The sequence below is a fragment of the Mobula birostris genome, chromosome 5 (assembly GCF_030028105.1).
Source record: "Mobula birostris isolate sMobBir1 chromosome 5, sMobBir1.hap1, whole genome shotgun sequence".
Classification (NCBI taxonomy): Eukaryota; Metazoa; Chordata; class Chondrichthyes; order Myliobatiformes; family Myliobatidae; genus Mobula; species Mobula birostris.
The window spans coordinates 61,954,873-61,982,691 of record NC_092374.1 but is presented as its reverse complement, the minus strand read 5'-3'; the positions used below and the strand labels follow the sequence as shown (position 1 = coordinate 61,982,691).

Below are 27,819 nucleotides of genomic sequence, written 5' to 3'. Positions count from 1 at the left end.
TAAGCTATTCCTTGTGTTTCATCTGTAGGTTTGGAGATGGCTTGGGTACAGAGACCTTCAGAGAGGGTTCTGAGTGGTGAAGAATTCAATGTGACCTATGCAGTGACAGTGAACAATCACTTCTACCACTGGGCGGTGGAGACTGGTGTTCTCTCACATGGGTGGGTGCTACATTCTTGCCACTTGCTTGTGCTGGTATTGATGGATGTGTCCATGGGGTCCTACTGCTCCAGCTGTCAGCAGGATGAGAAGGGGAGTGTGGATCAGCGAGACATTCAAGCCGACTCTCTTTCATCCTCCAGCCCCTGGGATTGTGGTTTGAGCAGACCGGTCCTTTCTGTCAATCTGGTTGTGACACGCTAATGAAATGCTGGAGACTGCGGGTTTATGGTGATTCAGGTATTGAATACGTAAGCTCCACGTCTGAAAGCTAGGGGCTGGAGACAGAACATTCCAGCAGGAGAGGGCTTTGTTGAAAAAAGTGCTTAGTTGAGGTTGCTAAGCATTACTGGGAGAGTGCAAGCAGAGATAACTGTAGGCTTTATCATGAGATACCATATCCACATGGCTGGCGGAGTGGAGATATGTCTCTGTAAGGTGCCCCTTCCTTCTGCTACCCTACAGGTCACCCATGGCAAGGAGTAGCACCTTGCTTAGCCAACCCCCGCCCCCCACAGCGATCAGGGTCACGTGAAGCCATGGGAGCAGGTGGTGGATAGTCGTACGAGCAGCTGGTGCATATTATAAGTTCTGCCTATGCCACTACTGGTGCCAGGCAGACAATCTCTGAAGAGTGTTGATAATGGCTGGGGTCACCTGTCTTGTAAAGACACTGCCCATAAGAAGGCAATGGCAAACCACTTCTGTAGAAAAATATGCCAAGAACAATCATGGTCAAAGACCATGATTGCCCACGTCGTACAACATGGCACCTAATGATAATGATGACCATATCCACAAGTACTGAGTGTTCAGAACAAAGACTTCCATGACTTAACACTAACGCCCCTCACCAGAAAGGATTAAAGAGCATGGTTGTAGAGGATAACAGGACTAATCTGAAATTCAACAGATAACTTTTCCATATTGCAAGCTTAATCAAGAATTTTCTTTCGAAGATTGAAATCTGTTTGGGGAAAATATCTTCCTGTCTTCTGCAGTTAACCCACGCAATTTATTTTGCTTTGGACAGTAATGTTGAAGAAGCAAAGGCATTCTGTGAAGAGAAGGAGTGTCCCTCGAACTGGAAGGATGCAAATGAAGACAACTGCTGTGTGCATCATGCCAACATTCACTCCTGCCCATTGGCATTCATGGTTAGTGCCTGGTTTCCCACCAATTGTGAGATACTTTGAGATCATTACCTTACACTGAAAAGGGAAGCAGAGCATCAGCAGGAACATAAAAAACACTCGGGAACTCAGTGGCTCAGGCAGCGTCAATTTGAGTTGAGATCCTTCACCCGGTCTGGAGAGAAAGAGAGTGATAGTGATAGCCAGCATAAAATGGAGGAGGGAAGGGGTGGAGTAAGAGCTGACAAGTGATAGATGGATCCAGGTGAAGGGGATGATAGGCAGATGAGTGCTGCCATAATGTCAAAAGTAGGGAGGTGATGGGTGGAAGTAACAAAGGGCTCAAGAATAACATCATGAAGTCACTGCAGTAGAGAAGTACGCCAACCAGTGTGTGCACAGCGAGTTTTTACAGCCTTTTGTCACTTCCACCTACCAGTTTCCAGGTGTTTCCTTCTGTTATCTTCTGGTCACTTCATATTCAATCCTCCCCAAGAAGTACCTTTCTTATTCAATCGCCTTCACCACCTCCACTCATGGCACTATCTTTCCTTGTCCGCTTCACACAGATTTACCCTTCCCCTCATTGTCTCTCTGCCTCGCCCTCCTAAAACTTATTTTCATTCTAACACTTCTCACTTCCAGTGAAAGATCAATTCAATTTCTCCATTCCCAGATGCTGTTTGATCCACCGAGTATTTCCTGTATTTCCAGCTTTTATTTCAGGTTTAATCTGTAGTTCTCTATATAGCTTTCCTACAAATTAAACTGTGTGGTCACCAACATATCACTGCTTATGGAATTCTGCTTTCGACAAGCTGGCTGATGAATTTCCTATGTGATGGGACTGATTTAATTGACTGTAAGATGCTTGGAGATACCTAAACGTGATGTGAAGGATGTTGCAGAAGTGCCTATCTCTCTCTTTCAGGTTTGATAGTACAGGTTTGTCTATGACCTCTGGGCTCCTCCATCCTCTACAACCCCAATGACATCACTCCACCATCAGTAGCAATGCCTTCAAGAACTTGTGGCCCAGGATCTTGAAATTCCTTCCTCCTTACAACTTCCCTCTTTGACCTGTGGCCTTTGACCACAGATCCTGACACTAATGTCAGTGGCACCTAGGCCAGTTCCAAAATGTGGTTCCATTAAGTAACAGCATTTGGAAATTAAAAGTCTATTTTTTCAAATATTTTAAAAGCCTTCGGCAGAATGAGCTTCTATTGTTGAAATATTTAAATAAGTATCCCGAGTTATTGAAACTTGTTTCAATTGAAATTATTTGAGGAACTTTTTTAGCCAGAGGGTCGTAAATCCATGGAATGCTCTGCCACGGATTGCGGCGGAGGCCAAGTCCATGTGTATACTTAAGGCGGAAGTTGATCGTTTCCTGATTGATCAGGGCGTCAAAGAATACGGCGAAATTGCAGGTGTGTGGGGTTGAGTGGGATTCAGGATCAGCCATGATGGAATGGTGGAGCAGACTTGATGGGCTGAATATATCTTATGGTCTTATGAAAATGGGTTATTATTCATTCAGTTTTCTTCTCTGAAGGTGAAAGAGGGTATCTGTGGTCCTTGGATCCCAGATGATGGTCAGATAGTAACTCACACTGTGTCAACAGCAGGAAAGATGAGTCAAATGAATTGGACTGCCAAGGTAAGTTGAACGGTTCGGAAAAGATCCCTCTGATCATTGCACTGTTTGCATGGGTTTATCGGTATGATATCATGGCTGTAGGCTGTAGTCACATAGAGAGACTGAGTTTAGGTAGATGTGGGCAAGCATATTGGGAGTGAGACACATACAGAATGAGATGTAGAGCTGATTACATCATGGACTCGTACGACAATCTGAATTGGAAAGAAGATAAGAAGCTGCAGAGAGCAATGGACTCAATGGTTCAATGTTTCCGTTTATTGTCACAGTATACAACCTGTAATTCTTACTCTTTGCAGACATCCAAGAAACAGAGAAAAAATAATGAAAGAATGAATGACAGAAAACTTAGAGCCCCCAAGCCCCCTCCCCCCAACACACACAAGCAGCAGCAAAGCATCAACCTCCCCCCAGATGTTCCAGCAGAAGGCAGCAGCCTCCCCACCATTCAGCAAACAATAGCAAGCCACCAGCGACCATCAAAACCCACTGTCCATCCTAACCAATATCTCATCAGGCCCTCTCTCTCACTAACGAGGAGGAGAGATATCGCTCCAGCCACAATGAGAAGGGAGGCCAACAGCTCGTTATTTCAATGTTACAGTCTGTAGCCGTGGCTTATTTCAATCTCCCTCAACACTTTAGTCAGTGACATCAGCGAGGTATTGAGTCAGCCCACATCTTCACAGGCACGTCCCTCCCTACCGCCGAGATTACTTAGTAAGACGCTGCCTCAGAAAGGCAGCATGAATCACCAAAGATCCTTTCCATCCAGGCCATGCCATCTTCTCACAGCGACCATTCAGTAGCATGTACAGAAGCCTGTACTCCCACACAACCAGGTTCAAGGGCAGTAGCTCCCCTTCTACCATCCAGCTCTTGAACCAACTTGCAGAACCCCAATCACTAAATCAGTATAACAGCACACTGACCACTTTGCATTACATTGGACTTAGTTATATTTGTTCTAATTGTGTTTTTCTTGGATAATTGATCTCATGTCTTCCTTGCAAATGCTGTCTGTCTAATGCTGTACCAAGTAAGATTTTCACTGCACCTGTACATCCATGTACTTGTGCATATGACAATAAACTTGATGTTGACTTTTACTAATGACACGCCACATCTTATAGGTCAGGGTAAAAGACCCTTGAATTCTATTTAGAAGAAGAACCAAGAACTATTCCCAATGTCCTGAGCCCAATATTTATTCATTTATTAACATTACAAAATCTGATTACTTGGTCATTATTATGTGACTGTTCGTGGGAGTTTGCTGTGCTCAAATTAGCTATGGAATTTCCTTCATAAAGATTGAGAAGACGATGAAAGGCAGGAAAATATCTGGGGCAATATGTGCTTGTCTGGAGTAAAGGACAGAATGATAGTTAAATTTAGTCAATCAAAATCAGCACCCTGGAGATCACAAGCCATTAATAATAATTTCTCAGTCTCTATAGTAAGTTTAAACACATATTTACTGAAAGGAATCAGTTTACGTCATCATTTTCTTGCCAACTCTGGAGGAATCTAGTTACTTTGTGAGCAGTGCACAGTTTATCACGGCCTTGAAAGATGTGTGGGTGTAAGAATGTGCTGATTTTAGTTTCTTGTGTCCTCTGTACATAGGTGGTCCTAGTCCATCTCGGTGTAACGTCTCTAATAGCTCACATAAAAGTTGGACGAATGCAAGCTGCACTGGAGGCGAAAACCTTGGTGTTACCTGCAAAAGGTACTTCAGAAGTTGGACTGTGCATTACCTGAAGCAAAATCAGAATTGAGTTTACTAATGCTGGCATATGTCATGAAATTTGTTGTTTTGTGGCAGCAGTACAGTGCAAGACAAAAAAAAACTATTCTGTAGGTTACAATAAAAGTAAGTAAGTTAATGTAGCAAAAGAGCAATGGTGAGATGGTGTTCATGGGTTCATGGACTGTTTAGAAATCTGATGGCCGGGGGGAAGAAGCTGTTCCTAAAACTTTGAGTGTGGGTCTTCAGGCTCCCGTACCTCCTCCTTATTGGTGGTAATGAGAATAGCTTTTACAAACTAAAATCAGGGCCCAATAAAACCAGAACAATTTTACAACATCATCTCACAGAAAAATCCCACTTGCATACACAACGTGGCTGAATTTTAGCTGCCAACCCCAATTTGCTTTACACTGCTCTAAAAGCCCGCTGTTACTGCACAGTCAAAAGTGTGATCTTTCCACTGCTGCTCTGAACACAATGGCCTAAATACCTAAACATGAGGAAATCTGCAGATGCTGGAATTTCAAGCAACACACACAAAAAATGCTGGTGAATGCAGCAGGCCAGGCAGCATCTATAGGAAGAGGTACAGTCGACGTTTCGGGCCAAGAGTCCTGATGAAGGGTCCCAGCCCCAAATGTCGACTGTACCTCTTCCTATAGATGCTGCCTTGCCTGCTGCGTTCACCAGCATTTTTTGCATGTGTGTCCTAAATACCTTCTGAGTTGCCTGTGCTTTTGCATTAAAGGACAGAGTTCTGATTAATATTTAACCCTCAGACAAATATCACCAAAGCAAATAATCTGGACGTTAGCACTTTGCTGCTGTGAGAGCTTGCTGTGCATATATTGGCCTCCTCCTGGTATATTTTGCAACTTCAACACTGAGATTGTGAAATATGTTGTACCCTTGTGAATGCGGCACTCTGATAGGCTCATAAATCTGGGAGCTCTCACTATAAACAATACACTCGCCACTAACAAGATGCTTTTCCTGAATACAGCTATGGACAATTTCCATTCTTAGCGACCTTGGTCGATATTTAAAGAGCATTGCTTATTTCGATAGGATTATAAGAGAGCTGTAAATAAATCCAGTGGGAATTCAGAATCACCCCAAGTTGCTGGGAGTGCAGGTCTCATTCCTATAAGGACTGGTCGAAGCACAAAGCAGAGTTGGGTTTAAATGAGAAGTTGCGGAAACATTTGGAAAAAAAGAAAGGAAGGATCTGTTGATAGGATGGGGTGAAGAGGGATGAGAGGAGATTCATCTGGAGGATGGACTGGATAGTAGAGACACGAAAGACTGCTGGAAATCTGGAACAACACACAAATTACTGGAGGAACTCAGCAGGTCAATCAGCATCAATGGAGGGAAATGAACAGTTGTTAGTTTGGGCTGAGAACTTTCATCATGACTGGAAAGAAAGAGAGCAGAAACCAGCCACACCTTGCTCCTGCTGCTTCCCAATCTCCTCCCCTTTATTCCATGGTCGACTGTCCTCTCCTGTCAGAATACATCTTGTTCAGCCCTTTGCTTCTTGGACCTATTTTTGTGTACTTAGTATTTGTTGATTAAGCATTGTTTGTTTGTTTGTTTAAATAATTTATTAATTCATGTGATATTTATGTGCCTCACTTAAAGTGAACACAAAGCTAGACTCACATTTCGGGCTCCCGTGTCTTCCTTTGAATTAGTTTAATGTTTTGAAGTTACACAACGTCACACCTATCACCACCCAGCTTCTCACAACATTCCCACCTCCACCCCCTCCCACAACTTTCCTACCTTCCTCCTCTCACCTGGGGTCACCTATCGTACACAAGGTGGTGCTTCTCTCCTTCCACCCATTGTTTTATTCTGGCTTCTGCCTTCCTTCCTTCCAGTCCTGATGAAGGATCTTGGCCTGAAACGTCAACTGTTCGTTTCCCTCCGTAGAAGCTGCCTGACCTGGTGATTTCCTTCAGCATTTAGTTTATGTTGCTCTGTTACTGTGCTGTAGCTTCTGTGTAGTACCTGAAACTCTTGTTCAGTGTGAGCAACGTTGCAATGTATGAATAAATGTCTCTTTCTGTGCTGAGTCTGTGGAGACGACAACTGCGATGAAGATGAAACATGCTCCACGTGTCCGGCAGATTGCGGCGATTGTACTGCCACCATCAAAATTGCCATAAGCTTCCCCATCTCGCTGGTCTGCACTGGTTTGATCCTCACCATTGCGGTAGGTGTTTCTCTGATGTTCCTCACAACCTTCACAACACAAAATCTAACAACAGTGAATGCCGACCTGGTGTTTGTACGCAGGTCATTGGGGTTGGTTGTCTAATCATCAAGAGGCTGGGAGTCTAGAAATGAGGGAGTGGGGGGAGGGGTCAGTCTCAGGGGGAGGGGTCAACCACTGAGGAGAGGTTTCTTCCACCTGCGTGTTGTGACCCCTTGTAGGCTGAAGATAATCAGTCACTGACTGTATTGGAGGCTGAGGTCAAAAGGTTTTTGGGTACTAAGGAAATCGAAAGACATGCAGACTGGGCAGGAAAGTGAGTCAGTCATGATTTTATTGAATGGGAAAGCAGGTTCAAGGGACCAAATGGCCTGCTCCAGCTCGTAATTTTTTTTTTTGATCACTCACAGTGGTTCCAGTATCAAAAGCAAAAGATGTTGTGGGATGAAAGCTGGATAATTGACTTCAATCAAATTAAGCAAGGTCTGTACCACATCACAAAGCTGACGCGTTATTGTTTGGGTCTTTGCTGACACTGGTAGTCCATGTTTGAAACTGTCCATGCAAGTTGCATGGAATACATAGTTGGCTGAATACAAAAGATGCGGAAACCCATGGACCTTGTGTGCAGCCTTGATACGTCCACAGAGAAACTGTGATTTCGCCTTGGCAAGGATGTTCCAGGGCAAGGGCTGGGCTTTCGTCATGGTGCTACCTATAGAAAGGTGTTGGCCACAAGTTGTAGTTGTGTGCAAATGCTTTGTCATACTGAAGACTTGAATTTACAGAGACGAGTACGACTGCTGGTCATTGATACCAATGATATAAGGCAAAGTCACCCCCTTGAATCATTTAATTACCTCACACGTCCACTTCATCAGGATGGTTTGAGCACTGATGTGAAATCATCAGTCAAACATGCACCACGTACATTCCCACAGGGGTCTGCAATGGAATTGTATTTCCTCACCAAAGCTCTGCCTACTGTAATTATTAACCTTTTAAAAATATATATTTTTAGAAAATGAATATTCCAGTGAGGGCTGGCATTTGATTAGACCATAAGACACAGGAGCAGAATTAGGCCACCTGACCCATCGAGTCTGCTCTGCCATTCAATCATGGCTGATCCTTTTTTTTCTCCTCCCCGACCCCAGTTCCCGGCCTTCTCGCTGTAATCTTTGATGCCATGTCCAATGAAGAACCTATCAATCTCTGCCTTAAATACACCCAACAACCCGACCTCCACAGCTGTATGTGGTAACAAATTCCACAAATTCACCACACTTTGGCTGAAGAAGTTTCTCCTCGTCTCTGTTTTGAAAGGGCGCCCCTCTATACTGAGGCTGTACCCTCTTGTCCTAGACTCTCCCACCATGGGAAACATCCTTTCCACATCTACTCTGTCTAGGCCTTTCAACATTCGAAAGGTTTCAATGCGATCCTCCCTCATCCTTCTGAATTCCAGCGAGTGCAGACCCAGAGCCATCAAACGTTCCTCGTACGATAACCCTTTCATTCCTGGAATCATCCTTGTGAACCTCCTCTGGACCCTCTCCAATGCCAGCACATCTCTTATAAGATGGAAGGGCCCAAAACTGTTCACAATACTCAAAGTGGGACCTCACCAGTTCCTTATAAAGCCTCAGCATCACATCTCTACTCTTGTATTCTAGACCTCTTGAAATGAATGCTTACATGGAATTTGCCTTCCTCACCACCAACTCTACCTGCAAGCTATCCTTTAGGGTGTTCTGCACGAGGACTCCCAAGTCCCTTTGCATCTCAGAATTTTGAATTTTTTCCCTGTTTAGAAAATAGTCTGCTCATTTATTTCTTCTACCAAAGTGCATGACCATGCATTTTCCAACATTATATTTCATTTGCCACTTTCTTACTCATTCTCCTAATCTGTGTAAGTCCTTCTGCAGCCTTCTAGTTCCTTCAACCAATCTTCGTATCATCTGCAAACATAGCAACAAAGCCATCCATTTCATCACCTAAATCACTGATATAGAGCATAAAAAGAAGTGGTCCTAACACCAACCCCTGTGAAATACCACGAGTCACTGGCAGCCAACCAGTAAAGGACCCTTTTATTCCCAATCACTGCCTCCTACCAATCAGACAATGCTCTAATTATGCAGTAACTTTCCTGTGATGGCATGGGCTCTTAACTTGGTAAGCAGCCTCATGTGTGGCACCTTGTCAAGGCCTTCTGAAAGTCCAAATAACATCCACTGCATCCTCTTTATCTATCCTACTTGAAATCTCCTCAACGAATTCCAACACGTTCATTAGGCAGAATTTTTCCTTAAGGAAACCATGTTGACTTTGTCCTATCTTGTCCTGTGACACCAAGTAGTCCATAACCTTTCCTTTCTGCTGCCCTCCTCCTTTCTTAAAGAGCGGAGTGACATTTGCAATTTTCCAATCCTCTGCAACCATGCCAGAGTCCAATGATTTTTGAAAGATCATTTCTAGTTCCACCCGGGACAAGGAGAAGGAAAGCCACTTTCTTGAACCACTACAGTTGAGGTTCTATTATAGTTTACAATGAAAGAGTAGTTTCCCATTTCAAAGGGCAGTGAGGACTTGATCATGTCACTAGAGTGACATATAGGGCAGACAGGTTGCCCTCCCTAATCAGGCTCTTGAAAATGTCCGGGGTTGTTGGAACAGAACTGGTCTAGTACCAGTCAGCCTTCTGTTATATCTTAAACTGCAGTTACCTTTTGAACTTCAGTTAAGTTAGTCTCAGTCAAGTTCACCTGTAAGTGCATCCTAGTTAATAATGGTTCACAGAATCTGCCATGTCATCATAAGTACTTTGGACTAATATGTTCCTTGCTCCACATAATATATTTTCACAAATGAAATCTAAGAATGAAAGTAAATTTCAAATCAACAGCATCTATATGAAACAGGCTTTAAGAGGAAATAGATTTTGTTCTACCATGCTAACTATTTACAGAGAAAATTGAGTGTAGTAGAGCGAATGACCCAGTGAGGAAATAAAGAATTAGTAAGAAAGATAATGAAGGTGAATACCAACCATAAGTTTGAGGACAGATCTTGACTGCCACCTCCATATTATTTCAATTCCTCCAAGTCCCCTGAGGAAAGAAAGGATCTTTGTGGGACTGAACCTCACAAAATGCGATTACCTACCTGGTCAGTGTGGAAGCAGGCATAAGATGAAAATTATTTGGATCAAAGATACACGAGAGAAGGGGCATGTTACTGAGCTCAGAACGAGTGAAAATCTGCTGGGATTGGGCTCGGCCAATGAGATCCTCATCAACATAAGTAGACTTCACATAACACCAGGTCCTTCTTCCTCTTTCTTTGTTTCCTTTCTCTTTATTCCGTTCTTTCAAATGCTGTCCAAAGTTTATGCAATTGATCAATATTTAGCGCAAAAGGATAAAACAAACCTTGCAATGGTTTTGTGTCGAGACCAAACCACCCATCTTGATGCCATGAGCAACACACAAAAAAATACAGGGGAAATTCAGCAAGTCAGGCAAACTCATTTCATTTTTAAAATCTTTTTAGTGATATATAATCTTCTACAGCAATAAACGACAAAAGTTCAACAAATTAGTATATATATAATTAATAAAGCTGAAGAAAAAACTCGTATATGCTAATGAAAAAAAATTTTATATAAGAAAGAGAAGGAAAAAAGAGAACCCCAATTAACTAAAAAAAAACCCACTAACTACAAAAAAAAAACATTAGGAACCAACACCCGGAGCAATATGTCTTACAATCATCTATATATATAAAAGATTTTTAAAAAACAACTGCCAAATCACTTTTATATAACATAAAATTGGAAGGAAACCATATAAATTAATTCATATTAAATGATAATATTTGGCAAAAGAGCCCCACCTTCTCTCAAAATTGACTCAGGGATCAAAAGTTCTACTTCTAATTTTTTTTTCCAAAATAAGACATAATATTACTTGGGAAAACCATTGAATTAGTGTAGGAGCAACGGTATCTTTCCACTTCAATAAAATAGCCCTTCTTGCTAACAATGTAACGAATGCAATTACATGTTGGTTTGAAAATGAAATACCCTGAATATGATGCGGAACTATTCCAAATAGAACAGTCAATGTATTAGGTTGTAAATTAATTTTCAGAGCTTTAGAAATTGTAGAAAATAAAGATTTCAATGAGGGACATGACCAGAACATATGTGACAGAGTAGCTACTTCATTTTTATACCTATCACAATAATTGTCTATATTAGGAAATATTTTGGATAGCCTCTCCTTTGTTAAATAATAACGGTGAACAATTTTAACTTGAATTAAACAATGATTGGCACATATCGAAGAAGAATTAACCATTTCAGAACTCGCAACCAACCTTCGTTAACAAAAGTCATATTAAGTTCTCTCTCCCAATCTTGTTTAATCTTTAGTGAGAGGTTATCTTTTTGTAGTAAAAATAAACTATAAATTCTACAAGCAAACTCTATGGAGGGAATGTCTCAACCCGAAATGTCAACTGTTCATTTACCTCCCTAGATGCCATGTGACCTGTTGAGTTCCTCCAGCATTTTGTGTGTGTTGATCAAGATTTCGAGCATCTGCAGAACCTCTCTTGTCTCCTTCTTGATGCCATGTTTTTGAACACTTTTGCAGACCAGACCATGGCGGGCAGTGCCATCAGCATCCCTAATGGAGCCAGCGATTCCAATGCCAGCTGTGTCACCACCATCAGCTCTTGTACGGGAGCTCTCAATGCATCAAGGAAGCAGCACTTTACCCAGATAGGAATATTGTAAGTGAAGCACAGCCATGGATTTATCCATGGCTAAAAGTGTAGGCATGAAAGTCTTCAGTTTCCACTGTGACACTTAGTTTAACGACTGCTTGTTTGGTCCCTTATTTTGTGTAATGAAGCGTCACCTTAGGGTGCTGAAAGCCAGCCATACCATCTTGAAGGTGAAGTGCTAAACCAGGTTCTTACACGACCTTCCAACCTTCGTTCCCAGTTTTGGGGGGGGGGGCATTCCCTTGCCAAACACTGTTTCGTCATTCTGATAATTATCTTGCTGCTATTTTTGGAGCTTGCTGTCTGCAGATTGGCTGTTGCATTTCCCACATTATAACCGAATCACACCCCAAAAAGTACTTCAGTGGCTTTAGGATATTCTGGGAATCCTGGGACAAGCAAAGGAAGAAAAAAGGAAAATTGCAAGTTTATTTTAGTCAAGTAGTTCCACAGCATCAACACTATTTGTTGACTCTTTGTTACCCCTTTAATTGATCCTGAGGAGAAACTATAGAAACGGTTTTTCAACCCAACTGGTTTGTGCTGGTGTTCATGACACAAACATCTTTCCATCACACTTCATTTTGTCCCTTCAACACATTGGTCCTGAGGTAATTGGTTTAATCACAGCCTTGTAACTGACTCTGCCTCCACAGATACTGCTGGATGGCAGCATTGCATGTTTCCCAAGTCTACAACTGAACAGCTGTAGACATCATCTCCGAGCTACCAAGGAAAAATTACCTCATGTGTTTGTGAGAAAAGGTTGCTGAATGACCAAATCTCATGTAAATTTGTTTCAAATATGATGGCAGGATATAGTATTAATGGTAAGACTCTTGGCAGTGTGGAGGATCAGAGAGATCTTGGGGTCTGAGTCCATAGGACACTCAAAGCAGCTGCGCAGTTTGACTCTGTGGTTAAGAAGGCATACGGTGTACTGGCCTTGATCAATTGTGGGATTAAGTTTAGGAGCTGAGAGGTAACGTTGCAGCTATACAGGACCCTGGTCAGATCCCACTTGGAGCACTGTGGTCGGTTCTGGTCGCCTCACTACAGGAAGGATGTGGAAGCCATAGAAAGGGTGCAGAGGAGATTTACAAGGATGATGCCTGGATTGGGGAGCATGCCTTATGAGAGTAGGTTGAGTGAACTCAGCCTTTTTTCCTCGAAGCGACGGAGGATGAGAGGTGACCTGATGGAGGTGTATAAGATGATGAGAGGTGTTGATCGTATGGATAGACAGAGGCTTTTTTTCAGGGCTGAAATGGCTGCCACAAGAGGACACAGGTTTAAGGTGCTGGGGAGTAGGTACAGAGGAGATGTCAGGGGTAAGTTTTTTTCACGCAGAGAGTGGTGAGTGCGTGGAATGGGCTGCCAGCAGCGGTGGTGGAGGTGGATATGACAGGATCTTTTAAGAGACTTTTGGATAGGTACATGGAGCTTAAAAAAATAGAGGGCTATGGGTAGCCCTAGTAATTTCTAAGGTAGGAACATGTTCGGCACAACTTTGTGGGCCGAAGGGCCTGTATTGTGCTGTAGGTTTTCTATGTTTCTATGTTTCTAAATTGAATAGTACACCTTCCAGAAACTGTCAGGAGATTGGGCAGCAGCTGTGAAGAGGGAGAGAGAAAGTACACATGATCATACATTTACACATACACGCACAACCATACACACACACACACACATACACGCACACACATGCACGCTCTTTATATTGATTCCCCGATTTATGGACACCCCCACCATTTGCACAAGCTCCCAGTTTTACTAAACCCAAGATTCTGACCTACTTATATACAAATGGTAGAACTAGCTTCCTGTCTCTCCTCACCTTTAGTAACTGTTCTTTCTTATTAGTCTTTAGATGCCATTCATCACAATATTGTGAAGGTGTGTTTACCATATAAAGTGATTTTTGTGTCTTATCCAACTTGTGAACAAAATTAATCTACCAATGTCTGTAAAAATAGAACCCATTCATTACCTGGGGATGTCTTGCTACTTTCTGTAAGGAGTTTGTATGTTCTCCCTGTGATCGTGTGTGTTTCCTCCGGGTGCTCTGGTTTCCTCCCACAGTTCAAAGACGTACCGGCTGGTGAGTTAATTGGTCAGTGTAAATTGTCCTGTGATTAGGCTGGGATTAAATCTGGGGATCGCTGGGCCATGTGGCTCGAAGGTCTGGAAGGGCTTGTTCCACACTGTACCTCAATCAATCAATAAATAAATAAATGTATCCGTTTTAAATAGGTGGGGAGAGAAAAGACAGCGGCAAGGAAAGAAATATCTTTGCTAAGATAGAGCAATTAGATGTTTGAACAATTGATGAAATTGCAGGTGCAAGGTAAAGTGACTGGTAATGGACAAGTGTTACAACAGCAAACAGATCTGTGGAGATGGAAACGGCAGAAGCAAAATCACCACTGGAAAGGACTCTCCATTAGTAAAAGAAACACCTGAGAGCTGTTTATTGTACACCTAGTCCAGAGGGCAGCAAAGACCTTAATCCATCACCTTTGCAGTCACTAGCATATCAGGGAGAAGTGAGGGAAGGCGACTTGTGTGGGGCTACATATTCCACAAGGAAGCCGGACCACTACGTCTCCACATATCCCACAAGGAAGCCGGAGCACTACGTCTCCACGTATCCCACAAGGAAGCCGGACCACTAGGTCTCCACATATCCCACAAGGAAGCCGGACCACTACGTCTCCACATATCCCACAAGGAAACTGGACCACTACATCTCCACATATCCCACAAGGAAGCCGGACCACTACATCTCCACATATCCCACAAGGAAGCCGGACCACTACATCTCCCTCCAGTGTTCAGTCAGAGAGGGCGAGCACATCCAAAGGAGCAGTTGTTGACTGAGACAATTTTGGGCAGGTGGAGATCAGTGGTGCTGGCTGTGGACTTCACTGTCCTTGATTCAGGGAAGGTGAGGCAGACCTTCAGGTCAATTCAAATCATTAGGTTAGGTCTCTTGACTGAATTAATATTCCTGATCCATGGATCATTTGTCTTATTCATATTAGTAACCCTTAGTCTAAATACTTATCCAAACCAGAACATTGCCAATAGATACTAATCTTGCCAATGATATCCACAAAAAGTGAATGAGTTAAACGCAATTATTCTCCCACCCCTTCTTACTATGTGTTTGAAACTATTTTGCCTTTAATATATCTTCTCAACTTTGTAATAGGCCTCAATGTCTGCAATGAGGCCTGAAGTGGTGATCTAAGAAACAGGACAGAAATTGTATGTGAAATAGCAATCCATCATTGTTACTCTTTCTGTCATTACAGCGATGGCCGAACAGTTGCCATCAAGAAGATAAAGAAGAGAACTTTCACCCTTTCAAAATCTATTCGCAAAGAGGTGAAGCATATCCGGTGGGTTGCAAACAGTGACATTTCTGTTTTTGTTGTATTGCATTCAGCAGGGTTCAATTACTTTCCAAATGTACATGAAATGGTTTTCTTTCTGTGTAGTGTCAAGTTCCTTCTCATTCACTTGCTAACTTACACTGGATCTCATTCAACCAAAAACTTCAATTGCTCCAGCACAAAATGTTACGTCAGCCTCAGCTGTCTCAACCTGAGACTCAACTGGTTCAAATGGGTCAATTTAATATCAGAGAATGTGTATAGTATACAGCCTGAAATTCTTACTCTTCACAGACATCCACAAGACAGGGGAAAAAAAACAAAGAATAATTGACAGAAAACATTAGAACCCCAAAGCTTCCCTCCCCCTCCCAAGCACAAGCAGCAGTAAAGCATCAACCCTCCCCTTCCCCCTCCCCCATTGCTCCAGCAAAAATCACCATCCCCACCACCCTCCATGCAAGCAATAGCAAAGCCCCCAAGAGACCATGATCTGGAGTCGATCAGAAGCTATTGTCCACCCCAACAGTTCAACATCTCAGACAAGCTCTCTCTCAGTAGCCAAGGAGAGAGAGAGTTATCACTCCTGTAATGAACAAGAATGGGACAACAACTCACTGTTTCGCTGTTACAGTCTGCCGTGTCGCTTCTCCGAGCCCCCGGACCCGAGGACTGATAGGCTCTCATTCATCATCAAAAGAGAGAGGGAGGCTCTGGAACTTCCAATCAATGTCTCCATCTCTCTTTACTCACGTTTAAGGTTCTTTAGCTCCTGCTCACTGGACTGAGCCTTTAGTCAGTTTCCCAAGTATTACCACATTTGGTTTGGTGTCAGTTTTTGAGTACACTCATATCCTCTGCTTTGAGATTCTTCTCCAAATGAAAAGGGCTTTATAACTGGGAGCAGCACAAGTTGTTGTGGAGTCTGGCACCTTTGGGCTATGCTGTTAGTGGTGAAAGAAAGTCACATGGATCTTCTATGCCGAGGTGTTTGGAAGGAGAGCTTTGAAAAGTTAAACTATTGGGTGTCACTGCCCTGGGTTTTAAAGTGCAAGGTTTTGATGTCGCAGGTGCACTCCGAGACAAGCTCCTACCTGTGGCAAAAGGAGGCAGGAGGGTGGGAAATCTTCCTCCAGCATCGTTAAAATATGATGGGGGCTCTCCATCCACTCTGATAATAAAGAATCCCAGAGACGAAGAAAACTGATACAGGCAGAGCAGACATAGTGTTTAGTAAGGGTTTTGACGAAGTCCCACATGGTTGACTCAGTCAAGGAATAGGGGGTCAGAGGCCCAATGGTAAAGTGGATTAAAAATTGGCTCTGTGTCAGGAGGTAGCGGTGGAACAGTGCTTTTCTGCCATGCGTGGTGCACCACAGGGGTTGCTGCTGGGACATTTGTTTGTAATATCTCTGTGACCTGGATGAAAATGTAAGGGGTATGATTATTAAATTTGCAGATTACACAAAAATTAGTGTAGGTGTAGATATGAAAAGAGGTTATGTAAGGATACAGCGGAATGCAGATCATCTGGGATGTTGGGCTGAGGAGTGACAAATGGAATCCAGTCAAAAATTATCTTTCCACTAGCCACTTGAAACAGATGATATGGTTATTATAATTTTACAGGTTGTGTGATTTTGCTGTGCACACATCAGCTCCAATTCTTCCTACTTTATATCAATGATGACACTTCAAGAGTTATTTTGTTATACGTACATGTTGCCAAGGCCTGAGGATGTGAAAGGGGCTATTGAAATGTACTTTGTCTTTTGCACAAATGTGCCTTCTACAAGAGCTCAAAGAAACTTCATGTTCCGTGCACGTGTTTGGATTTGACAGGGAACTTGATCACCCAAACCTCTGCAAGTTTATCGGTGGCTGCATTGAACTTCCAAATGTGGCGATAATAACAGAATACTGCCCAAAAGGCAGCTTGAACGACGTGTTGCTAAATGAAGACATCCCATTAAACTGGGGCTTCAGGTATGGATTGAACTTGGAACATTACACCTCCTTCTGATCATTCTCCTCATTCCAGTTGTCCCCAGGCCCTTGAATTAATGCTGTGCTTGAGTAATGTTTCCAGCAACAAAGATGTCTCACTCAAGTGGCAGGTGTGGACCTTGGCAGCCAGTGAAGCTTCATTGTTTGACATACACATTTATCACAATGATGCCCATTTCTATCTTCATTCAGTGTCCAGTCACTCTCATATACTGCTTGCACTGCAGAGGCCTGAGCCCAGCTTCAATCCAGTAAAGAGGGAGGAGGTTGGTTTATTGGAAGTGCTTCCTCAGAACTTCAGTCCTGGGGAGTGATAGTCATTTCCATGTGCCTGCCTCTGAAATTGCCTCTGGAATTTTTTCAGCCATTAACAAAATAAAGTTTAGTGACAGGGCAGAACGTAGTTGCATGACTATGCCATTTATTTTGTGCTACCAAACGGAAATGAATTTCAAGGCAAGAGCACATCAGATAAGATAATAATCTGCTCCGTCATCAAAAATTTAAATTCCTCAATTATTTCAAAGATCAGGGAGTTATTATGGGGTATGAGTCATTCCTTATCCTTCAGTAAACATCATGTACAATAAGCTATTTGGTGCTTAATACGAAGTTTGTCACAGAAGTTTGCAGCCTTCCTTACAAATGTGACCACGCTTGAAGAAGTGCCTTGTCAATGTGCTTCACAGTAACATCAAATTATGCCTGTTCTCTGGTCATTGGACAATGTAGATTCTGCATTTGCCCCTTGCTTAGTGCAGTACTATCATACAAAGCAACACTCACAACACGCTGGAGGAACTCAGCAGGTCAGGCAGCATCCGTGGAAACGATCAGTCAACGTTTCAGGCCAGAACCGTTCGTCAGAACCCTGAGTCCTGATGAAGGGTTCCGGACCGAAACGTTGACTGATCGTTTCCACAGATGCTGCCCGACCTGCTGAGTTCCTCCAGCGTGTTGTGAGTTTTGCTTTGACCCAGCATCTGCAGATTATTTTGTTTAGTATTGTACAAAATTAGCTTTGCACAACTAAAGCTGTCCTGATGTGTACTTTATAAACACAAGAGATTCTGCAGACGCTGGAAATCTTGAAGAACACGCACAGAGTGCTGGATAAACTCAGCAAGTCAGGCAGCATCTATGTTGCCTGATTTGCTGAGTTCCTCCAGCACTTTCTGATGGTTCCTTCATAAGCAAACACAGTGACGGTTTCATTGGATTGAGTTGGAGGAGTTTTCTCATTCCTTTGGGCAATGTTGTGTCACTGGCAAGGCTTCCATCTCTTACCCATTCCCAATTGCCCTTACGCTATCTTCCCGTGCTGTTGCAGAGGGCATATAACGAGGGCCACAATACTGTGAGTATTGAATAATATGGGGACCCAATGGGGAATGCATCTTCCCTTCCCTAAAGGACCCTGAATTAGATGATCTTAGCTACAGTCCAGAAGTTTAATGATCACCTTTAATGCCATGAGCTACTTATAATTAAATTATTTGGGTTTCCATTCCTTGGCTACAATGATAAGACTTTAAATTGTCTCCAGATCGTTCGTCCAGTCCTGTGGATAATTGGCCCAGTACCCAATACCACCAGATCCCAGAGCTGAGACACTACTGATTGCATTGTGTTGGAACCTCTTTAGTTTCAGGACAACTGTTGGGTAACCCTGTATGCTTTTGCCCAGGTTCTCTTTTGCAACTGACATAGCCAGAGGGATGGCCTACCTTCACCAACGTAGGATTTACCACGGCAGGCTAAAGTCCACCAATGCAGTGATCGATGACCGGTGGGTTTGCAAACTTGCAGGTGAGCAATGGTAATCCATTAAGTAAAAAAACAGAGGGGCAGCAGGCTTCCAATGACATGTGAACTCTGAATGTGCTGTCATCGACTTCTACAGCATTAATCACAGCAATGAAATTCGAACAGTCCGATTCCACTGCTCTGTGTCAGCAGACATGATGGAAGTTTATTAGATTACGAGAGACATTGATGGACTAGACATGTGATCTGTTCTTGTGCTATATTGATCTATGTCTTGTGTTCTAATCTGCTTTAGTGCCTTTTCAGGCACATTCCAGATCACCATAATTCTTGCTTAAAGAAAGTTCCTCATGTTTCCTACCTCAGATCTTTGTCATGAGTTAATGAAGTTTCTTGTCTTTTCCAACAGATTTCTGCTTGCCAATATACAGGAAAGAGGACTTTCCTGATCCCCCTAGTACCTACCGACAGAGGCTGATTCAAGTATACTTACCTCCGGAGGCCCAGCTGGCATCGAACTTTGAACCCACTTCTGCTGCAGATGTATACAGGTAACCAGCAGAATAACCTCCATGGACATTAAGTCATATATCAGTGAGTGGCACTCTTTTGAGTTAAAGACTGCAGGCTCAGATGTCTACAGCTGGTCCTGGTCAACTACAGGGAAGCAATGACCAATAACCTCAGAAGGTTGAGGAAATGTGGCACATTTCTGATGACTCTCACCAGTTTTTACTGATGCACCACAGAGAGCATCTGGTCTGGATGCATTGCTGCTTACTTTGGCAACGGCTTGGCCCAAGACTGTAAAAAGATGCAGAGAAATGTGGAAAGCCCAGTCCATCGCTAAAACCAGCCTCCCCTCCATTTATTCCATGCTCACTGCTCACTGCCTCAGGAAAGGTGCCAACATAATCAAGGACTCCTCCTACCCTGCTTGTTCTCTCTCACCACCACCCCCCTCACCTCGCAGAAGATAAAGAAAAACTTGAGAACACCTACTAACAGGCTCAAAGACATCTACTATCCTGCTGTTATAAGGCTCTTGAATGAACTTTTTATGATAAATATGAACTTCAGAGCTCTTGATCTACCTCGCCATCACCCCTGCACTTTGTCTCTCTGCACTGCACTTTCTCTGAAACGCAACTTTATATCCTGTATTCTGGTTGATTTCTCATGCACTACCTTGATGTTCTGTATGGAATACTCTGAATGGATGACATGCAGACAGAAGCTTTTCACTCTATCTTGGTACATGTGACAATAGTAAGCCAGCTACCAACTCCAGCATGCAGAGAAATCCAGCTTTCCAATGCGTGGACAAATTTAGAGCAGTGGCTTTCAGATGTGATGGTTCTGGTCAAGTGGATGCCATGGCCTCAAGCAAAGGAAAACTGATAAACTCTGCTAGGTATTAAGGGCAATAGAACTGAAGGTTCTGTACCAAGAACCTCAAGTGTTCTACCATTTGGTAAGGTGTCAAACAGGCATAGGCAATATATGCCTCCTTCTTGCAAGCAATATCCTTTCTCTTACAGCTTGTTGGCTTACTGCGTTTACTGGAATTAATAAGAATGGAGAGGGGAATTTCATTGAAACGTATTGAATGTTGAAAGGCCTCGACAGAGTAGATTTGGAGAGGCTGTTTCCTATAATGGAGGAGTCTAAGACCAGAGAACACAGCCTCAGAATTGAGTAAAGTCCATTTTGGATGAAGATTGGGAGGAATTTCTTAAGCCAGAGAGTGGTGAATCTGTAGAATTCGTTGCCACAGACAGCTGTGGAGGCTAAGTCATTGGGTATATTTAATGCAGAAGTTGATAGATTCTTGAGAGTGAAGGCAGGAGATTGGGACTGAGAGGGAAAATGGATCAGCCATGATGAAATGGTGGGACAGACCCGATGGGCCAAATGGCCTAATTCTGCTCCTACATCTGATGGTCTAATGGTCTTATGGCTCAATGTTCCAGTGGTGAGGCGCCACACGGTCCAGCCACGGAGAGGCCAATCAGTGCGAGGCTACTCCCTCCCCAATTTCTTCTACTTCTAACATCACGTCTGGAAGGCCCACCTGTTCTCAAGCTCAAGGGCGAGATGATGTATGTACTACCTGCCTAGAAGCCAACGTCCCAACATAATTGGATCTCCTGTGCCGACTTTGTGCGCTGGAAGAAGGGTAGTTTGGGTCCCTTCTTAACTGGGATAGAGTCACAGCACAATCTAAACAAACTGAAGCAGTGTGTGATTGCAGTGGAGTGGAACAGGAGTTATAATTTTGTGTGCAGAATCAAAGCTTTGAACCAGTTGGACATTATTCTTAAATTATTTTTTTCTAAAATTTTTACAGCTATGCCATCATTCTACTGCAAATTGCGACCAGAAGTGACCCTGTGCCGGTAAGATTAATTTAAAAAGCCAGGCAGATTCCAACTCTGATATTCTTTGATCTGAACCCTGTTTTATACTTACAGTTCTATAAGAAACAGGAAATTATCTATGTTCCTACTGCTCCTTTTATGATTGTGACCTCTTAAACTGGACATCTCACCAGAGGAAATCGATTCTTCCACTGATCTGGTCAAGTTGTTTACCCACCTCATTTACAGTGCCTAAAAAGTATTCACCCCCTCGGAAGTTTTCATGTTTATTATTTTACAACTTAGAATCCCAGTGGATTTAATTTGGCTTTTTGACACAGAACAACAGAAAAAGACTCTTTCCTGTCAAAGTGAAAACAGATCTCTACAAAGTGATCTTCTTCTTCTTCTTGCGTTGTTTTATGGCAGTTGGCAAACCAGCTTTAAGGTGCATTACTGCCACCTGCTAGACTGGAGGGTGGATCATTGGATAAACAGGAGAAGGGAAAAGAATTGCATTCCCTAAATTCTACATAATAAACCTGAGCCTTTCAGATACTTCATGATATAGATCTGTATTTCTCTTGAATTCCCACTTAAAATGTCTTCTATACCAATGTCAGTTTTTTTTGTTTATCTTAAGTGCTCCTATCATCTTCACTCTTTCTTTTTGATACTTTTTACATTTTATCAATACATGTTCAACTGTTTCTGGTTGATTACAGTATTCACACAACCCAGTTGGATGTTTCCCTATTTTGTGTAATGTGTAATTAAGACTAGTGTGTCCAATTCTCAAACAACTGATGATCACTTGACAATCTTTTATATCTGATTTGCCTCTGTATTTTGTACAGTTGTCTCCCTGTTTCACTCTCATCCCAATGCTTGTGCCATATCTCAATACATGTTTTAATAATGCTCTTGACTTCCGCTTTGCTAAGAAGGATCTGGGCCTCTATTATAGACGATTTGAGCAATTGTTTAGCTATACTATCCACCATTACCCTCCACTCCACAATGAGCAGGAACCCAAAGAAAGCTTACTTCTGCCCCATTTTTGGTCAGTGTATATAACTTGCATAAAATCTCCAATAAAACATCCTATCTACTTTCTGATTTTCTTGATTTGATTGAGGTTAATGCAGATAAACTGAACAGGTTACAAAGTGACCTAAATTAAGTATGAATATAAAACACAAAATAATTAATTGCATGAGTATTCACCCCCTTTAATATGACACACCAAATCATCACTGCTGCAGCCAATTGGTTTTAGAAGTCACATAATTAGTTAAATGGAGATCACCTGTGTGCAGTCAAGGTGATTCAATGATTGTAGTTGAACTATTCTTGTATCTGAAAAGTCCAACTACTGGAGGGTCAGTATCCTGGTAAAAACCTCTGCATGAAGACAAAAGAACATGCCAAGCAACTATGCGAAAAGGTTATTGAAAAGCACAAGTCAGGAGATGGATACAAGAAAAATTCCAGGTCAATGAGTGTCCCTTGGAGTACAGGTAATTCAATCAAGAAATGGAAAGAATATGGCCCAGCTGTAAATCTGCCTAGAGCAGGTCATCTTCAAAAACTGAGTGCTGTGCAAGAAAGGGTCTAGTGAGGGAGGCCACCAAGAGACCTATGACAACTCTGGAGGAGTTACAAGCTTCAGTAGCTGAGATGGGAGAGATTGTGCACACAACAACTGTTGCCCGGGTGCTTCACCAGTTGTAGCTTTAAAGGAGAGTGGCAAAGAGAAAGCCACTGTTGAAAAAAATCTCACATGAAATCTTGGATTGAGTTTGCCAGAAGGCATGTGGGAGACTCTGAAGTCAGCTGGAAGAAGGTTCTATGGTCTTATGAAACTGGAATTGAGCTTTTTGGCCATCAGACTAAATGCCATGTTTGGTGTAAGCCAAACACCACACATCATCAAGAACTCACCATCCATACAGTGAAGCATGGTGGTGGCTGCCTTATGCTGTGGGGATGCTTCACTGCACCGGGCCCTAGAACACTTGTGAAGGTAGAGGGTAAAATGAATGTAACAAAATACAGGGAAATCCTGGAGGAAAACCTGAGGCAGTTTGCAAGAGAACTGTGAGTTGGGAGAAGATTTGTTTTCCAGCAAGACAATGATGCCAAGCATAAAGCCAAAGCTACACAGGAATGGCTTAAAAACAACAAAGTTAATGTCCTGGAGTGGCCAAGTCAGAGTCCAGATCTCAACCAAACTGAGAATTTGTGGCTGGACTTGAAAATATTTGTTCACTCATGATCCCTGTGCAATCTGACAGAGCTTGAACAGTTTTATAAAGAAGAATGGGGGAAAAATGCTGTGTTCAGATGTGAACAGCTGATATAGACCTATCCACTCTGACTCAAGGCTGTAATTGCTGTCAAAGGTGCATCTAATAAATACTTACTTGAAGGGAGTGAATACTTATGGAATTATTTTGTGTAATTAATTGATCTCACTTTGTAGAGATTTGTTTTCACTTGACACAAAAGTCTTTTTCAGTTGATCAGCATCAAAAAAAAGTCAAATTAAATCCACTGTGATTCAATGTTGTAGAACAATAAAATATGAAAACTTCCATAGTGAGTAAATACTTTTTAAAAACACTGTAATAGTATCCTTACTCTTCTACACCAGATAGTTACTTCCTTTATTTGCCCAACCTCTCCTCATTTCTTAGACTCTTCAACTCCAATATCATTCAGCTGTTACTGGTCACTGTTAAGTTTAACAAGCTTTCATTCTCTCCAATATGTTCTTTAAATTTTTGGGGGAAAAATAGTGCAGATAAACTTTACCAGCGTTTTTCTTTTGATCAATTTTAATTCATAAGGAAATAGCCAAAATTCATGAGCGAAACCATGGTTAACCCTGGAACGGTGACTAGAGTAACTGTTGTCAGGAAATGCAGGGGAAGATATTCCTATGTGGCCAAGGGACATGGAGGTCAGAGATCTATAAAGCTTGGAAACAGGCCCTTTTGCTCAACCAAGTTGCCTTCCTGAGGTAGTCCCATTTACTTGCATGGTCTATATCATTCTAAACCTTTCTTTCCTATCCACATACCTGCCCAAATGTCTTTTAAGCATTGTAATATATTTACCCTGTTTGGAGATGCTTCAATTTATAGGCAGAAAGTCCAGCAAATTCTCACATAAAGAATCAGAGTGGGAGCAGACCATTTGGCCACTTGAGCCTGTGCCACCAATCCGTGAGAACGTTGGCTGATCTTCTAACTCAGCTCCAACTCCAATCCATACCCATTAATTTCCTCGGTATTGACGGTCCATCAGTTTCAACCCTGAATAGATCCTGTGACTGAGAATCTAAAACCTTGCAGAAAGCTGAACTCTCATGAGATTACTCTGGGAATTAGGAATTTGCTCTGTATATAGAAATGCACAAGACCTTTGCTGACAAACCACAACTCCTCAAACCCTTAACAAAGTAGATCTGCTGATCTGCCTTCTTTGTGATTTCATCAGTGCCCTAGGCATTGGACTGATTCTCGGAGTTATTCTTACCGAGGAACTTAAAGCTGCTCACCCTTTCCACCACTGACCCCTCAAGGAGGACTGGCACAGATTCTCCTGATTTCCTCTTTCAGAAGTCCACAATCAATTCCTCGGTCCTGCTGATGTTAAGTGCAAGGTTGTTGTTATAACACCACTCAAACAGCCAGTCCAGCTCACTCCCATATGCCTTCTCGTCACTGTCTGAGATTTTACCAACAACCATGGTGTCATCTGCAAATTTATAAACGGTGCTTAAGTTGTCCTTAGTCACACAGTCGTGAATGTAGAGAGAGCAGAGCAGTAGGCTAAGTATCCATCCTTGAGGTGTGCCTGTGTTGATTGTCAGTGAGGAGCAGACGCTATGACCAATCCATGCCAACTGTTGTCTCCCAATGAGGATTTCTGAGATCCAGCTGCAGACAGAGGTACTGAGGCTCAGGCTTAGTATTGATGGGATGATAGCATTGAATGGCAAGCTGTAATCATTAACAGCAGACAGACATTGTTTTATAACTTTGTTCCTTGTTCTTTCCTGCTTCAGCAGCAAAAGGTATTTGCAAATGTAGGAGGCACTACAAAGAGAAAACAGTGGGATTATATAAAGACTACTGATCAGCCACTTCACTAAAATACAGAAGTAAAGAGTACTTATCAACAATCAAATGATCTACTGTAATACAATACTAGAAGTAACCTCAGGTGCCCAACAGCCTGTTCTACAGTTCGTTCTCTCTTCCTTGCCCCCTCCTTCCGATTACAATTTGCATAAAGTAGTAGCCCCCTTTTTATACCCTTCAAACTCCGTACCCCAGTCATTTTCCATTCAGCCATGGTTCCAGTTTGTGTCTTATTTCCCATAGCCTTCAATGTAGACGTATAACTTAAAGATAGCGCTGACATGTTTTGCAAAAGAACATGATTTTCTGACGACTTTTAAACAAAAAATATTGTACTAAATTAATGTTTAACTTGTGTCCTTGAATTATATTTCAGAGGGAAGATGGAAATTTGACTGAATGTGGGAGGTGCCCACCTTTACCGGAATTAATAAGTGGAAAATCAGAAAACGCCTGTCCTTGTCCCTCGGAATATGTCATGGTAAATGAGCCTGTGCAAGGAAAGCCATGTCTGGGGCAAACTCAGAAATTAGAATCCCCCTCCCCCTCCTGGTTCTGGTCCCATTAGCCATTCGCCTTTTTCCTAATGGCTCCCATTATCAGCTCCTTTACTGTAAACTCTTCCTTCCTGCTTATCCGCTTCCAGCAGCTGTCGCCAACCTTCACACACCACTCCCCCATACCTCAGTCAATTTGCTTCTTGATTTCTTTTCTCCCTCTCCTTGGGTGCCTCTATCCACCTTTCACCTGCCGCTGTCTTCTAGCTCAATGCCTGCTGATGTAAGCCCAATATCCCCTAGCTGGAACAACCCACCTGCCAACTTGCACCCATCCTCTGTCACCTCGGACTTCCTCCTCACCACTCCCCTGCTCTGTTTATACTGGCCGTCTCACTTCCCAACTCTCACACCCAAAACCTTTCTCCGACATGACACGCTGCTCGACCGTTGACCTCCTCCAGCGGACGGATACTCCAGGAGTTAGTAAATGGCTTGGCAGGGAAATCAGAGACTTTTAACGAACTTTTTTCTTCCTTTCGTTCCGCAGCTGATTAGGAAGTGCCGTGCACAGAATCCAAATTACCGGCCCTCGTTCGAACAAGTCAAGAAGTACCTGCACAGGATTAATCCCAATAAAGTCAGCCCTGTGGACATGATGATGACTTTGGTATGGGAAGAAAACAGGAATTCATTGCAAACATCATTATCCTTCGTAAATGAAGATGGAAAGTCCAAAGTTATACTTGGTTTCTCTTGAAATTCAGCTTCTATTATACAGAGAGACCATTCAGCCTAACAGTTCTGTGCTGGTCTTTGCACTCCACACGGGCTAACTCACATTCCTCTCCGTCTCATCCTCTCAAACCATCCTTCGATTTCACGTATCCATTCTGTAACTCAGGGGAGCTCTGTCCTTGCCTCTTGTTCTGATAAATTCTGCTGTTCAAAAACTTGTTGGGAATTCTCTGCTCACAACAATGATGGATGCCTGATCATTAGAAATAGTGGAGGTGGACACAGATAAATATTTGAGGTATTGAGGGTGATAAGGAAACAGCATAAAATAGGGATTGAGGCCAGCATAGATCTGCCATGATCACATTGAATGATAGGGCAGGATCGAGTGGCCCATTGACCTACTCCTGCTCCTGTTCTTGTCTTCTTAATTGGGAATGTTAAAATTAAATTTGTCACTGATCAAACAGAGATTTCAAAGTGATGGCACTTCAGTTTATGGGGGTAGCAAGAACTGGAGCCCCAGGTTTAAAGATGGTCCTAATAAATCTAATAAGGAAATGGGGCAAACCTGCTGAAAGAAGATCCAGTTAATTAGTGCCGTATTTCCTGCGTCCCTGCTTTAAAAGCAAAATGTTGAAGAAAATATCACGAGATCCTTTCATCTTGAGTATGTCCTTCTATTCCTTTCGCTTTTCTGGTGTTTAAAATTGACCTCAGCCACTCCCTGTGAACCTTCAAACCATGTTAAGGGGTAACCAACCTGGTGTGGGAAGGAGGGGCCAAAACGTCAAGTGATTATTCTTTTCCACAGAAGCTGCCTGACCTGCTGAGTTCCTCCAACATTGTGTGTGTGTGTGTCTTTGGGTTTCCAGCATCTGCACACTTTTACGTGTTTATGATTGTGGGAAGAGTGTGAAAGTAAACTTGCCTGACCATTTAAAAGCGCTAACTAGGGTAAGTTTGCTGGGCCTCTGGTAGGAAGTGGCCGATTCTTCATGCATCAGGGAGTGGGGTGATAGCGGGCAGCAGTGAGGCAGAACGTAGTTACGACCCATATTTAGGATATAGACGTGAATTATGACCCCAACCCTAGACAGCAGACATCATCACTTCAAGCTTATGACACAGTCCAGAAAATGAGTTCAGAACTCACTTCCAGCTCTAAGTTTAGG

At 42.7% G+C, this 27,819-nt stretch overlaps 1 protein-coding gene across 1 annotated transcript in view; it reads left to right on the top strand.

Annotated features, from left to right (window-relative positions):
• Window positions 1–27,819, top strand: part of LOC140198355 (atrial natriuretic peptide receptor 1) — a 60,306-nt gene that overhangs the window by 18,958 nt on the left and 13,529 nt on the right. The window contains exons 3-16 of the mRNA XM_072259453.1: window positions 29–161; window positions 1,193–1,316; window positions 2,851–2,955; window positions 4,585–4,687; window positions 6,790–6,929; window positions 7,340–7,412; window positions 11,594–11,732; window positions 15,044–15,130; window positions 16,967–17,110; window positions 18,819–18,940; window positions 19,308–19,449; window positions 21,249–21,297; window positions 25,786–25,890; window positions 26,457–26,576. Of these exons, the coding sequence (XP_072115554.1) occupies window positions 29–161; window positions 1,193–1,316; window positions 2,851–2,955; window positions 4,585–4,687; window positions 6,790–6,929; window positions 7,340–7,412; window positions 11,594–11,732; window positions 15,044–15,130; window positions 16,967–17,110; window positions 18,819–18,940; window positions 19,308–19,449; window positions 21,249–21,297; window positions 25,786–25,890; window positions 26,457–26,576 (1,586 nt within the window). The remainder of the gene's footprint in view (window positions 1–28; window positions 162–1,192; window positions 1,317–2,850; window positions 2,956–4,584; window positions 4,688–6,789; window positions 6,930–7,339; window positions 7,413–11,593; window positions 11,733–15,043; window positions 15,131–16,966; window positions 17,111–18,818; window positions 18,941–19,307; window positions 19,450–21,248; window positions 21,298–25,785; window positions 25,891–26,456; window positions 26,577–27,819) is intronic.